We start from the raw sequence: 15625 nt of genomic DNA, 5'->3' as shown, positions 1-15625 counted from the left end.
AAGTGTATGAATGGATATTATAACTCTTTTCTATGGGAGATCCTAAAGTATTAAGCAACGGGACATTACTGTACAAAAGGAAATTCTTTGATCACTGAAATGACCTAAGATAGTAAAGGGATTTTGCTTGTGAAAAGTGAAGCACAGAATCTACCGCCAAGCTTTACAATACTTTTAAATAAATGTTCTGTGTTTATTGTGATCCCTTGAGATGAAATTGTGGCAGGGCATAGGGTGGTTCAGTTTCTATATCTTGATCCAATTTAGTTTCATTTGTCTGTGTCCTCATGAGGATGCTTTGTGAACCTTCCTGCAGTACAGAATAGGCATGAATTTCTGTTACAGTGTGTCAAAAAAAAAAAAAATCAAAGCAGCTAAAGGACATTTTATTTTGTCTCAAAATACTTATTATTATCAGATAGGGTTCCCCTGGAATAAAAATATCACAACTAAATTAAATGATCATCTAAATTGATGGATCCATTTTGAATACAGCTATGGATTCCTATCTGGCTGCTTCTCTAGTTAACAAAAGTATATTAACAGAGCATATCAACAGAGATACATAACCTAACACTGTAAGTAAATTTTTTCGGGTGTGTGTGTGTAGAAATATGTACATGTTCTTGCCACTGAAATGCACCAAGTAAAAAAGATGTTTGAACCCTTAAACTAGATTCTAGTAGAAATCAGCCACAATACTGATTTGGCTCACTAACATTTAGCTGGTGTCTACTCTGGGCTTAACATCACACCACATGCTTTTATGGACATCACCTATTTAGGTTGGAATAAATGCTAAATTAGTTTAAAAAAACAACAACAAAGCTTATGTCTCCACTTTTGGGAAATCTCCTTAGTTAAACCCAAGACGTTATAAGGGTAACCAGAGCAAGAGATCAAGCTGAGAACCTTGCAAAGAAATACTAAAATGGCTTCTCGCTGATCCAAGAAAATTTAGAGGAAAGAGACAGGACTATGGAGCCTATTAAAATTTTTCTTATTAACACAGTTGAGGAAAAGCCTTAAAACGATTCTTAAGGAGAAATAATAACCTTCTTCAAAGCTTACAATTTATACAAAGGCTAAGTGGGCAGGGCAAAGTCAATACATTTCATGACAAATGGTTGACTTGGTTCTAGATGGTTATTTTTCTTTAAATCTCTGCTGTTACCATTCAGCTTACTAGCATATATGCATATTAAAAGTGGAATGACTTCACATTTTATTTTCATAGCCAGTGAGAATACTCTATGTTCTCTCTCTCCGTTTCCATGACCCAAACAGTTTCAACTGCCAAGGCCCAAGCTCTCGGACCTGGTTGCCACCATCCACCGAGCGCAGGATCTGAGAAGTCTCCGTGGGCCCAGTTCTCCTCAGTGACTTGTGCACATACTATCCAACATGGATGGGAAACGTAAATTTTACTTACGCCTCTCTAATATTTCTGTAATTCCAGCATTATCAGCTTCCAGCTCCATTTTAAACTTAGCGAGTTCCTGATCCAGCTTTCTCAAGTGTCGATCTACCTGTTTCAAAGAAGATCAAAGATAACCACCAACATTTGGGACACTATTAAAGTGTCAGTTTAATGAGGAAACCTACATCTTTATTTCTGTTAATGATTCTGTTTTGCATCCTTGAGCAGATCGATTAACCTATACTTCAGGTTATTCATCTATAAAATGAAGATGCTGGCTAAATAATCTCCGAAGTCTCCTTTAATAAATTTTCAGTTTTAAGAAAGCAGAATTGCAATTTGTTAGAAAATGTCTGAAAAAAGTGGTATATAAAACGAAAGCAACAATGATATTAGGGATTGGGGGGGGGGGGTGCAGGAGGGCTGGTAACTTTTCATAGTATAGTATGCCCTGGGTTACTTTTAGCCTGATCTGACCCTACTCAGAACAAGGCCGTCCACACGGCCATACCACATCGTTGTTATTTAGAATGAGCAATGAAAGACCCTCAGTCTACAAACAAAGAAGCTATGATATTCTATACATATATTTCTCAAAGGCAGGAAAGTAAGACATTTATGTAAAGGGTTGAAACAAAAGGAATTTTTAGCCAGAAAACTGCATTCCTCAAAGAGCCCGGTTAAAATAGTTTTACTATAAAACTACTGCCCTTGTAAAGGTGGCAAATTTTATTTTCTCATTCACCTAGAGATCTTTTGACTGATTTCAGAAAATTATATGATACCTCAAACTAGCAACAAGTCTTCATTTATTTTTTAAGCTTAGTATTATTTTTTCAAATGTACTACTTTGAAGTGAAAGAAAAAAATCATAAATTCTTTGAAAAAATATTCATGTTGCATTATTGACAACCTCTTTTTCAAACTCTAATTTCCCACAGGATCACTGTTATAATTAGTAACTTTCTTACAAATATCAAAATGCCTCTGGTACCTTACAAGAACAAAAACTTTAAGAATTTCAATTAAGTAATGTATATCTAAAATAAGGGGGGGGGGAGAAAAGTAGGAGACAATTTGTGTGTTAGATACCAGGTAAAGTGCTTGATGCATTAGATGGTCTATCTTTTCTAGCCCTCCGTCTAACCTTTTGAGATACGTTATAATTGTTTCTACTTTATACGAAGAAACTAAGGCTCATAGGGATTAAGTCAATATTTCCTGTATTACAGAAATGAGATTTAACGCTGATCTATATGTAATAAATTGTTTCACCATTTATGCTTAACATTGTCCTCTGAACTTGTATATGCAGAAGCCAACTTTTTTTTTAAACTCAGAGTAATATAATTCAATTTGAAAAAATAGGAATATTATCTTATTATTTGTATTTTGTATATTAAAACAGCAACCACTGGGGTGTTGGTTTGTGATTTTTCAGTAATTTAAAGCCCAACTGTCCCTCCCTCTTCACACACAAGTTATTTTTCAGAGCTTGGTTGTAATTACAATATTTAAAATCCTATAAGGTCACATATTATGGACACTTGCTCCTATTCAAAGAACCTGCAGGTGATTGAGCATCCTTTCAAAAAATAAAGTGTGAACACAGACCTCAGTTATTCAAGAATATATTTTACATTGTCAAAATTTAATCTCAAGGGAAATCAGAAAAAAATACCCATATTTAAATTCCAAGACCACTTAATCCACCACTTTTCCTACCTACAATTATACTACTAATAAATACTGAGTTCTTATTATGTGCTTAGCACTGGGTTACTTGGAGGATACATGACGTATGAGAGAATCCATCTTCATAATAATTAGAATGTAGCTAACAAATCAATATTTATATAATATTTTTAGTATAATAAAGTTTTGAAATATATCTTTACTCTAGATCTAACAAATAAGCAACAGCTGAAAAAGGGTCAGAAGTAGCACCCCCCAAAAAAATAAAACATTGGGCAGAATAGACACAAAGGAAGTATGAATGTTAGTGAAGACTGGGTGGCATTCAAATAGACAGAAAAGGAAGTAATAATTAGAAAGTAGAGAGATAGGAAGACAAATAGTATTCTTAGAGAAAAAGAAAGTAAAGTATGGTGTGGCCTGTAGCAGGTGTATATGGTATAGAGAGGAAGAGCACTGGAATCTCGGTTGGGAGAGTGGGGTCAAGGGGAGAGGAAGACATCACACACTTCACACACTCCATCCCTGCAGGTAAGATTGCTTTACTAATGAAAGACAGTGCTGATAAGGCTTATTATGCCTTAAAGCATGGAAAATAATGATGAGAATTTCCAATACTAGATAGTTCAAAAAAAAGCAATGGAACCCAAAGAATTAATAACTCCAAAATCCAAATTCATAACTAAAATAAACAAACACAGAAAAGCCTTAACTACACTGTGGTGGGCAACTTCATAAAACAGCTCCCACCTCCTGGTATGTAAAAAAAATTACAAATTCATTTATTAGTTATTTACTTATTAGCAATTATTAGTTAGTGAGGATTTTCTTAGCTTAACCATTCCTACTAAATCAAATTAGAAGTTAGAAAGTTGCTCACAATATTTAATTTAAGCTATAAAGCACCAGGATACTTAGTATTAAGCACCCTTAGCAAGAGCTTAATTGAACTTGACTGTACTCTATAAAGTGCTCTCCCTCTACCTACATGATTCTGAATGATTAAAGCATCTATTCTAACTGATCATAATGGCCCCACAGTTTACGGACAAAGCAAGAACCTAAGTTACGCCACCCCTGCACACACCCCTAACCCCAAAAGACGGATTTACAGCAGTAAAGAGGGTACTGATTCAATTGACCATAGATTACTAACACAAAGCTGACTAGACTCCAATTATTGCGTTGTTCCCCACTTAATGTCAACAAATGCTAGCAATAAGTTTCCTTAAAGCCAAAAAACATATCCTATCACACCAATCATCAGTGCTTTAAGTTTAAATCTATTATCCTTCTTCTGACCTCTTTAGAGACAAAGGAAATTCTCTCAACATTATTTAACATATTCAGGATCATAAAGATGTTTTAAGTCACAGTTAGCCCCTCTGCATGAAACAAAAAATCCTCATTCACTCTTTAACATTCTTCCATAGTTGTAATCCTTTATTCTCTTTCGACTCTCCCAGTGTTCTAATATTCAAATTTTCATGTGTCCCTGAGGACCCAAACCAAACTAACTACATATAGCTTTGTAAAAGTTTCTACATGATTAATGGTTCCCAATACGGTCAAATTCTAAAATTTAGATGCCTAGCTTACCCTTTCAAAATGAGCACTCAGTCCCTAAGTTGAAACCCATGGCAAGAAGAGATAAATTTTTATCCATGAAAAGATCAGGTAATAGTGAATAAGGATAAATTGGTGAAGAAAAAGGAACCTTGATGGCAAATTATTTCTCTGATAAGTCATGAAAATCATTCTTTCAATCTCTGAATTATATTTAAACGAGATGAAAATTTGATCCATCTTTAGGCTGAATCAAATACTTGAGGCCTTAGCACATAAACTATATCTAATCATCTTCCTAAAAGACAGTAAAGATAAGAGACAAATCAAAAGGTCAAACATATATTTCATTCATTAGAGTATCAGATGAAGAATTCTCAAATTTATAGGTAAAATGTGGGCCTGAAATATAATCATCTCAGGAATAGGCGAGGATATAAAAAAGAACAAGTTCAAGGGTAGTGGGCACTGTAACCAACTGCTAAAATCATTCAAGCATTAACTAAAAGCTCAAATTTTATCAGAGTATACATAAATGAACTTTATTAGGTACTGCAATCTAATGCAGCCATGACAGTGACATCTGGCTGAGGAACACAAACAATTGTATAATGATTATGAGTATAAAGATTCTAGAAGGAAATTATTGCAATAGAAGATAGATATTTTTTTCTGTCAAATTTCACTAAAAGACATTGACATTTTTAGTTATATTGAACCCTAATTCCATATATTTTTTATTTGCTGATATTTAGGCAGTCCAGTTTCTTTTTTTAATAAATATACAGTGCAGGTTATAGGAATAAAAAGTTTACCGCTGATTTTAAAAGTAAACAAAATATTTCAATGAAAAATAATGCAATGAAATATTATGCTATAATAAAACATTGATGGGCAAAATCAAACACGATTATATACTAAATTGTTATAGCTTAAAATCTGTCAAAATAATACATGCTTACTTAAAGTTGCCATAAAATGTGTTTAAGCAAAGCATATATCAGTCTTCTCTAAGGTATAGTTCACTCCTCTGGTTAGAATCCTTCATTGACTTCCCATTGCTTTTAATTTTTAAAAAATTTTCCATCACCATTTATCCCCTATGACCTCTTCCTCCTCCACCCCCTCTTCCCCTCCCAATCGCCACACTGTTGTCCATGTCCATGAGTTCTCTACCTCTTTTTTTTTTTTTTCTCTTTGACTCACATTACCCGCTCCCCCCTACCCCCAGCAATAGAGCCGTTTGCTTGGTCTCTATCTATGAGTTTGTCTCTATTTTGCTTGGTAGTTCAGTTTGTTCATTAAATTCCATGAGTGGAATCCTATGGCACTTGTCTTTCTCTGACTGGCTTATTTCACTTAGCATGATGTTCTCTAGGTCCTTCCATGTTGTTGCAAAGGGTGAAATTTTCTTCCTTTTATGGCAGAGTAAATGAGTCACAGCTTTTTTATCCCCTTATCCGTGGGGAAGCACGGGTCTTGGTTGGAAAGTCTGTAAGGAGGAATCTCCAAAAGGTCGGCGGCCTCTAGGGGACCAGCAGACCCTGCCTTGACTTTTCCAAACAAGTCTGAGCCCCTGGGTGTTTTACTGGAATCTTCACGTTTAGTCTTTAGATGTCCTTGCTTAAAGGACACTGCAGATGCATGTGTCTTCTCAAGGATGCTTACCCTACTGATAGTATCTAATAGTTAATTTTAGTTCAAGCTGTTGTTACAATAAAAGCCTGAGGAGGCAGGCAAACAGGGCTTTGGTTTCTCAAGCCAAGCAGTCCCTTAGCCCTCTCTTTCACAAAAAAACGTGTGTGGGAGTAATTACTCATCTGTCACTCAGGGTCTGCCAGTCAGCACCAGCACTTATCTACTAATGGGCACTTAATTCTGGCTTTTGTAAATAATGCTGCAATGAACATAGGGGGACATATTTTCTTTCGAATTAGTGTTTCTGGTTTCTTCAGATAAATTCCTAAGAAGGTATCGCTGGGTCATAAGACAGTTCCATTTTTAATTTTTTGAGGTAACTCCATACTGCTTCCCACAGTAGCTGGACCAATCTGAACTCCCACCTACAGCACATGAGGGCTCCATAACCTCACCAACACTTGTTTGTTGATTTGTTAATGGTAGCCATTCTGGCAGGTGTGAGGTGGTATCTCCTTGTGGTTTTAATTTGAATTTCTCTGATGAATATTGATGCTGAGCATCTTTTCATATGTCCATTAGCATCTGTATGTCCTCTCTGAAGAAGAGTCTATTCAGGTCTTTTGCCCAAAAGACAACCCACTGAATGGGAGAACATACTCGCCAATGATACATCTGATAAGGGGCAAATATCCGAAATTTATAAAGAATTTATAAAACTCAACACCAAAAAAACAACAACAAACAACCCAATTAAAAACAGGCCCCATTGCTTTTAGAATAAAAACCACACTGCTCCATTGACTTGCCTGGCCCTGCATGGGCTAGCTCCTGCCTGCCTCCTCTCGTTCCACTCCTTTCTCACTATACTTCAACCACACTGGCCATTTTCCTGGTTCATTCTGCCCTTTTTTCACCTCAGACTTTGCACTTGGTACTTCATCTCCCTGAAATGTTATTCCTTAAGCTTATCACATGGCTGGCTCTTTCTCATTTTCCAAGTATTATCTCAATTGTCACCTCTTGAAATTACATTTATCCTGAATATATTCTTAACAACTTCCCCCAGTTATGCATTCTTTTTTCCTCTCTCCATATGTTTATATCCTTTCTAGCACTTACCAAAATCTAAAATAATCTTTATTTACTAGTTTGCTTATATTAATGAATTATGTGTCATTACTGCCCACCTACCACCAGTAACTGTTTATAGCTGGAGTTCTATAAATACTTGCTGAATGAAAGTTATACTCTCCCACTATGAAGAACTGAATCAGTAGAAGTACCACTGTCTACAGGTTGAATGATCTATGAATAAAAAGTACTGTAGTTTTACACTTACGCTATGTACCATCTACTCACCTCTCAAGTACATAGCATTCTAAGCTCTCAAATGTTAAATCCTGCCAGAATTTAACTTCTCTTTAATATTTGTAAAAACGTTCACTTGGATGTTTATTGTTGACTAGAGGCCTGGCACATGAAATTCATGCATGGGTAGGGTCCCTAGACCTGGCCTGCGATCAGGGCTGATCTTCCCAGCTAATGGCAGCTGGCCCCACCCCCTGCCTGCGTCCACCACCACCCACCCCCGATTCCTGGTTCCCCATCAGGCGATTGGAGCTTGACGGCCCGGGATTGGGGGAGGAACCGAGAAGTTGGCCAGCAAGCCCTGATGGGGCGATCGGGACCTGTGGGCCAGGGGCAGTTCCTGCATTGAGCATCTGCCTCTAGGTGGTTAGTGTGCGTCACAGACGACCGGTCGTTCCACCATCGGTCGATTTGCATATTAGACTTTTATATATAGATATAGATATATAGATATATAGATATAGGTATATAGATATAGATATTTTGGGGAGAACTAATTTGAGATGGTAAATCCATTTAGTGACCTCCCTACTTAACAAGTCAATGATGCCATTATGTTTGTTTGCAATTACTTGTGAGGCTAATAAAGTAAATTTCTTGGCCTCAAGCACAAAGTGTTCAAATACCAAAAGCCACTCTGGCAATATGGTGCAGCGCACAGCGCACAGAGCACATGCATTCCAAGGAGGGTGTATAATTGGTGTTAACATTTTAATAATTATGTATTTGCAATGCTAGTTTCCATTTATGTAAGCAACATCAAATTTTGAAGTTTTAAACTTTCATTTAAAAATGTACTTAGTAAACAGAGGTGTAATGGAGACATTGTAAAAACCTTACAGGTGGAATGCAAATGATTAAGGTGTGGAAAATTCTGGATTAGATCATGTAAAAAAAGCCTTTGTTGTCCTTTGTAGACCATTCAACTAGTCTATTGTGCCAGGCTCTGAGGGTACAGAATCATTAAGAACCTCACCTACTCTCAGGGCCCTGGTTGTCTCTAATATTTTTTATTCTACAAAAATAAGACTTTATTGGGAATGAGTTAACTGGAAGTCCAGTATTGTTATTACTTTGTATGGTAAGATCTAATAACGTTTAATAAATGTTTTGTCGTGATTTAAAAGGAACCTCTCTAAAAGCATAGGAATTGAAAAGAATGATAAATTTCTATGTAATGTATAATTATTAAGTGGAAGATATTTTTTATTTAAAACTCCCAAGACACATGTATCACAATAAGTGTTAATATTTTTATACCAGTGCCTTTTGTTGAAGGCACATCTATAAATCCTGTTTTAGAAGAACTTTCAAAATGAGCTTATGTATCAGAGAAGGAAATCTATCCTAACATGGGAAACTAATAAAATTGAGAGCAGTTGAAAAAGAGGAACACCAAAAAGATCTGAGCAAAAACATGGATCATAAGATTGTTTGGTCTCTGAAAATGATTCCATAAAGGAAGCTAAACTGATCTGAGCTGTATGATTTTCGCTTTTCCTGGTTTAAAGCCATACCTTGAAAAGAAGAAGCTATTTGCACTGCAGTCCACCAAACCAATCTCAGCACACTAAAATGTAACTCTATTGCCTTCTGAGAAATAGTGACCCAACTAAAATATATCTGAGACCAACAACACCATTAAACGCTATCTATCCTTCAGACTCCTATCTTGGGAGTCATGTTACTGCTCCTTTTTCTCCATCAACTTATTCAGGTGATTTTGTTCCACAAATATTTACTGAGAACATAGTTCTTGACATTTAGAGCAGGGAAAACACAAACACACCAGCAAGAGGTAAATAAGTAATTACAATGTGATTCGATTAATAATAAATTCCTGGGATTCACAATGATTTGGAGGCTGGCATGACGTTGTTGAGGGTTTGGGTGAGGCACAAACTGTGTATCACCTCCTCAATATGCCTTCTCTCCTCTTCCCTGACAGAATCCCACATACCTGGGCCGGCAATGTGCCATGTTAAACAACATACCTCAGCCTCCCTTGCAGCTGGCCAGTAGTGAGATTTCCAGGCAGGCTCTTTAAGGAGCTGACTGAAGCTGCTAAATGTGCCCTTCCGAGTAATCCCCTACTGCGATTCTACTTGTCCAGAGTGGGAACAGGCTGGAAGGAGTCTGGGGCATGTTGAAGTAGCCTTATAAGCCCTGGTCTGTCTCCTCTAACAGTTATTTTACAGAAGAGAAAAATAAATCATTTGTTTAAATTGCTCTTGTGTGGCTTTTCTAAGTGGTGAAGTCTCTTCTAGATATAAATGACAACTATCCAGATGACTGAGATGACTTTAATAAAGAAGCAATACTTACCCAGGATTATGAAAGATGGGTACAGTTTACCAAGCAAAGATGAAAGGAAAGGCATTCCAGTCATTTTTATTTTATTTTAAAGTTATTTAAACTTGAACTATGGCAGGCTGAAGTGGAGAGGAAGGGATAATGAGAGGTAGTTAGAAAGTAAAATGAACAAGATATGGTGATGAACAAAATGTGGAGAAGTTAGGGACAAGGAGACTAGGATGACTTTCAGTATCCCACTGTGCACGACTAGGTCAGTAGTTCTCCTAAGATTTAGAAAGAAAACGTGGGGATTACAAGATGGCTGCATCTGGAATCTCCATCTGTTTGCTCCCAACCCTGGACTGGCCTCGCAGCTAAACTGCAGAGCAATTATCTTGAGAGACCAGAGAAGTGTAGCTGATCTGAAATATTGAGAATGGGAAACACGGGGAAATACAGGAACCTCCTCGCGCAGGTACAACTGGGAAGTTCAAGGGATATTGTGGCAGCACAGGATCTCAGCTCCATGCAGGGATCCCCAATCGAGAGCAACAGAGAAAAGAAGGGGAGTCCGCATAGCACCCAGCAGCGGGACTCAGTGAGGATTCGGTCCCCCTGAAAGACTTGGACGTGCCCAGCACAGAGTGATGTCTTCCTTATAACATCAACCTGGGAAGTTCGCTCTGGTTAGGGACTGCTGGAGGGGCCACGGAGCAGCGCTCGGGGACTGCGGAAGGGTCTGCTAGGTGTACCCAGCAGTGACTTTGATGGGCCCTCTATTCTCTAGAAGGACCTTGAGCAGAAAGTTGTTCAGAGACTTAGACTGTGTGGTTTGGGAAAGAGGATTGGTCTTGCCCATCTTTTGCGCATGAGTGGCACCTCTCCCCCTCTGCTAAACTGCTGGGTCTCTGTGCATCTCTGTGTTCCCACGCAAAGGGAAAGGGCACGGGGCTGGAAATCTGTACCCACACTACTTGGTTTGATGGTTTGGAGGAGATAGATATTTGGGAAGGTGGGAGCCTGGGAAGAGGCCTTGTCCAGCTGGTGCTGGCCATGCAGAGATTGGAGTGCCAAGTGGAGCTTATTTTAAAAATAATATTTATTGTTGAAAGTATTACAGATGTCCTCTTTTATTCCCCCATTGACCCCCTACTCCATGACACCATCCCAGCACCCAGGCCTTCACAACACTATTGTCTGTTATATATGCATATAAACTTTCCTGCCCCCCACTCACCCCTTGCCTCTGAGATTTGTCAGTCTGTCACATCCTTCCAGGTACCTGGGTCTGTTTTGTTCATTCATTTATTTTGTTCGTTAGATTCCACATATAAGTGAGATCATGTGATACTTGTCTTTCTCTGCCTGACTTATTGCACTTAGCACAATACTCATCAGGTCCATCCATGCTGTTTCAAAGGTAAGAGATCCTTCTTTTATACAGCTGCACTGCACTCCATTGTGTAAATGTAGCACCTCTTTTTTATCCACTCATCTACTGATGGGCACTTGGGCTGTTTTAAGATCTTGGCTATTATAAATAGTGCTGGTATGAACATAGGGGCACATATATTATTTCCAATTGGTGTTTCAGGATTCTTAGGTTATATTCCTAGAAGTGGGATCATTGGGTAAAATGGCATTTCCATTTTTAATTTGTTGAAGAAATTCCATACTGTTTTTCATAATGGCTGCACCACTCTGCATTCCAACCAGCAGTGTACTAGGGTTCCCTTTTCTCCACATCCTCACAGCACTTGTCATTTGTTGCTTTGTTGATGATAGCCATTCTGACAGGCATGAGGTGATATCTCATTGTTGTTTTAATTTGCATCTCTGATAATTAGTGACTTTGAGTGTTTTTTCATATGTCTTTGGCCATCTGTGCACCCTCTTTGGAGAAATATCTATTTAGGTCCTTTGGTCATTTTTTAATGGGATTGTTTATCTTCCTTTTGTTAAGTTGTATGCCTTCCTTATATACTTTGGAAATTAAACGCTCATCAGATGTATCATTGGTAAATAAATCCTCCCAAACAATGAGTTCCTTTTCATTTTGTTGATGGTTTCTTTTGCTGTGCAGAAGCTTTTACTTTTAATGTAATCCCATTTGTTTATTCTCCTTTGTTTCTCTTGCCCTAGGAGATGTATCGGCAAACATACTAGTATTGCTATGAGAAATGTCTGAGATTTGCTGCCTATGGTTTCTTCCAGATTTTTATGGTTTCACGACTTACATTTAAGTCCTTTATCCATTTTGAGTTTATTTTTGTATATGGTGTAAGTTGGTGGTTTAGTTTCATTTTTTTGCATGTACCTGTCCAATTTTCCCAACACCATTTATTGACGAGACTGTCTTTACTCCACTGTCTGCTCTTGCCTCCTTTGTCAAACTGTCACTGTTCAAAGATGACATGATATTATAGATGAAAAACCCAAAGACTGCACACAAAAAACCACTAAATTTAGTATACGAATTTGGCAAAGTTGCAAGATACAAAATTAATATCCAGAAATCGGTGGCATTTTTATACACCAATAACAAACTCTCAGAAAGAAAAATTAAGAAAACAATTCCATTTACCATTGCAGCAACAAAAATAAATAAGGTATCTAGAAATAAACTTATCCAAGGCGGTAAAAGACCTGTACTTGGAAAACTAAGGGACACTATAAAAAGAAACAGAGGAACATATAAACAAGTGGAGACATATACTGTGTTCACGGATCAGAAGAATTAACATCATTAAAATGTCCATACTACCCAAAGCAATCTATAGATTCAATGCAATCCCTATTAACACACCATCAGCATATTTCACAGATCTAGAACTATTCCAAAAATTTAAATGGAATTAAAAAAGACCGCAAATAGCTGCAGCAGTTTGAGAAAGAACAAAGTAGGAGGCATCACAATACTGGATATGAAACTATACTTCAAAGCCACTGTAATCCAAAGATGCTGGTACTGTCATAAGAACGGGCATATAGATCAATGGAACAGAACAGAGAGAGCAGAAATCAACCCACTTATTTATGGTGAATTAATATTTGACAAAGAAGGCAAGAGCATTCAATGGAATTAAAGCAGTCTTTCCAATAAATAAATGGTATTGGGAAAATAGGATAGGAATATGCAAAAAAAAATGACCACCAACTTACACCATGCACAAGAGTAAACTCAAAATGGATAAAAGACTTAAACGTAAGTCACGAAAACATAAAAATCCTAGAAGAAAACATAGGCAGCAAAATTTCAGGCATCTTTCATAACAATGTTTACCGATACATCTCTTAGAGGAAGGGAAACAAAGGAGAAAATAAGCAAGTGAGACTACATCAAAAAAAGCTTCTGCACAGCAAAAGAAACCATCAGCAGGATGAAAAGGGAACTCAAGGCATGGGAGGATAGATTTGCCAATGATACCTCTGATAACAGTTTGATTTCCAAAATATATAAAGAACTCATACAACTTACAAAAGAAAGACAAACAATCCAATTAAAAAATGGACAATGAACCTAAACAGACTTCAATAGCCAAGAGGACATACAATGGCTAAGAGACATGAAAAATGCTCAAAGTGCCCTAGCTGGTCTGGTTCAGTGGATAGAGCGTTGGTCTGCAGACTGAAGGGTCCCAGGTTCAATTCCAGTCAAGGGCACATGACTGGGTTGCAGGCTCGATCCCCAGTGGGGGGCATGCAGGAGGCAGCCAACTGATAATTCTCTCTCATCATTGATGTTTCTCTCTCTCTCCCTCTTCCTTCCTCTCTGAAATCAATAAAAATATATTTTAAACAATAAAAATAAAATAATTTTTTTTAAAAAGCTCAGAGTCATTGATCATCAGAGAGATGCAAATTAAATCGACAATGAGGTATCACCTCACATGTGTCGGAATGGCTATCACCAATAAATCAGCAAATGACAAGTGCTGGTGAGGAAGTGGAGGAAAAGGAACCGAGTACACCACTGATGGGAATGAAGACTGGAGTAGTCACTATGGAAAAGAATATTGAGTTTCCTCAAAAAATTAAAAATGGAACTGCCATCTGACCCAGTGATCCCACTTCTAGGATTATAACCTAAGAATCCTGAAACACCTATCAGCAGCATTATTTACCTTAGCCACAATCTAGAAACAGCCCATCAGTAGAAAAGTGGATAAAAAAAGATGTGGTACATTTCACAATGGAATACTACACAGCTGTAAAAAAGAAGGAACTCTTACCCTTTGCAACAGCATGAATGGATCTGGAGAATACTATGCTAAGTGAAATAAGCCAGTCAGAGAAGGATAAATATCACATGATCTCATTTATATGTGAAATCTAATGAACAAAATAAACTGATGAACAAAATAGGACTAGAGATATGAATACTTGGGACAAACAGATTTCAGTGAGGAGGGGCCTGAGTGTACAGGAAGAGATTAACCAAAGAACATACATGCATAGGCCATGGACACAGACAATACTGTTGCAAAGGTCTGTGAGGGCACCACGGGCTGGGTGGAAGGTGGCAAAAGGGGATAAAATGGGGATATCTGTAAGTGTCAACAATTTTAAAAAATAAAGAAAATGTGTGTGTGTGTGTGTGTGTGTGTGTGTGTGTATGTGTGTGTTGAGGAGTGGGAGGGAGAGAAGAAAAAGGGAAGCTAAGAGTTAAGTTTTAATTCACAGAGTTCCAGGGCGTGGAAACTCTCAAATAAGATGAATAGACTCAGAAGCCAAGTCTGAGCATGAGAAATAATTCATGCATAATTATCAAAACTAACAGAATACATGGAAAAGCAGTGAAAAATGTTTCTCAACTTGGGTGGTGTCTGTGGGGCCAAAGGAGGTAAAACTGGCATTTGATAAAATAAGTTTTCACCAAGTGGTATCTGGTCTTCCTGGCCTCTGGAGTTGGGGTAGCAGATGGGAAGAGAGTTACCTCTAGAGAACCCCTTGAACAGAGTAGCAACCATTATGAGTGATATTCAAGATGGAGGAAAAAGGCCATTAAGATGAGAGGGTGATATCAATGATTAATATTAAATCTCAAAGAAGAACAGATTTTTTTTTATATTATGAAGATGATGGTCACCTGAAATAGCAATGGAGTATTAACAAAGGAAGGGAAGAAGAGAAGTAGGAAAAAATTAAAAAGGGAGCAAGGTAGGAAGGAGGAAAGGGGAGAGGAGAAGGAAAAGAATAAAGAGAAGACATTGCTAGAAGCACTGGGGAATGGGAATTAAACAGGTACAGGGAGGCAGAGCTGAAAGAGAAGTGCCTTCAGGAAAGTAGAAAATGGCAGTTAGGGAAATGCGATGGAGTGAGAATTTAAAAATGGAGTGAGTGCCTACTTTCCGCCAAGTTAAGAGCATTACATAATATGGGGTAAATCCTCCTGTCAGGTACAAGTTAATACTCAATTTTACAGATAAGGAAATTGAGGTTCCAGGATTAAATAACTTTTCCAAAGTCCTGCTATCAGTGAGGTAAGCTGAACTCATGTCTGTATGGCTCTGTTATGGACACTTGCTTTTGATTACATTTTATTAAATTTATTACATCACCTTTTAAAATTGAATGTATTGGGTGGCATTGATTAATTAAATTATATAGGTTTTAGGGGTACATTTTTATAATATTGTA

General features: G+C 37.5%; 1 protein-coding gene across 3 annotated transcripts in view; it reads right to left on the bottom strand.

Moving 5' to 3' along the window:
- Positions 1-15625, bottom strand: part of ING3 (inhibitor of growth family member 3) — a 33263-nt gene that overhangs the window by 9654 nt on the left and 7984 nt on the right. Inside the window, exon 5 of one of the 3 annotated variants that reach the window (XM_059711646.1) lies at positions 1433-1529. The exons of 1 other annotated variant lie outside the window; for it this stretch is intronic. In XM_059711646.1, coding sequence (XP_059567629.1) covers positions 1433-1529 — 97 coding nt within the window. Of the gene's footprint in view, positions 1-1432; positions 1530-8204; positions 12385-15625 lie in introns of those variants that run through there. One more of the 3 variants, XM_059711648.1, reaches the window with a different exon arrangement.

Source organism: Myotis daubentonii, chromosome 10 (genome assembly GCF_963259705.1).
Source record: "Myotis daubentonii chromosome 10, mMyoDau2.1, whole genome shotgun sequence".
NCBI lineage: Eukaryota > Metazoa > Chordata > Mammalia > Chiroptera > Vespertilionidae > Myotis > Myotis daubentonii.
Note: the sequence above shows the minus strand (reverse complement) of the source record. Positions and strands in the feature narration are given on the sequence as shown.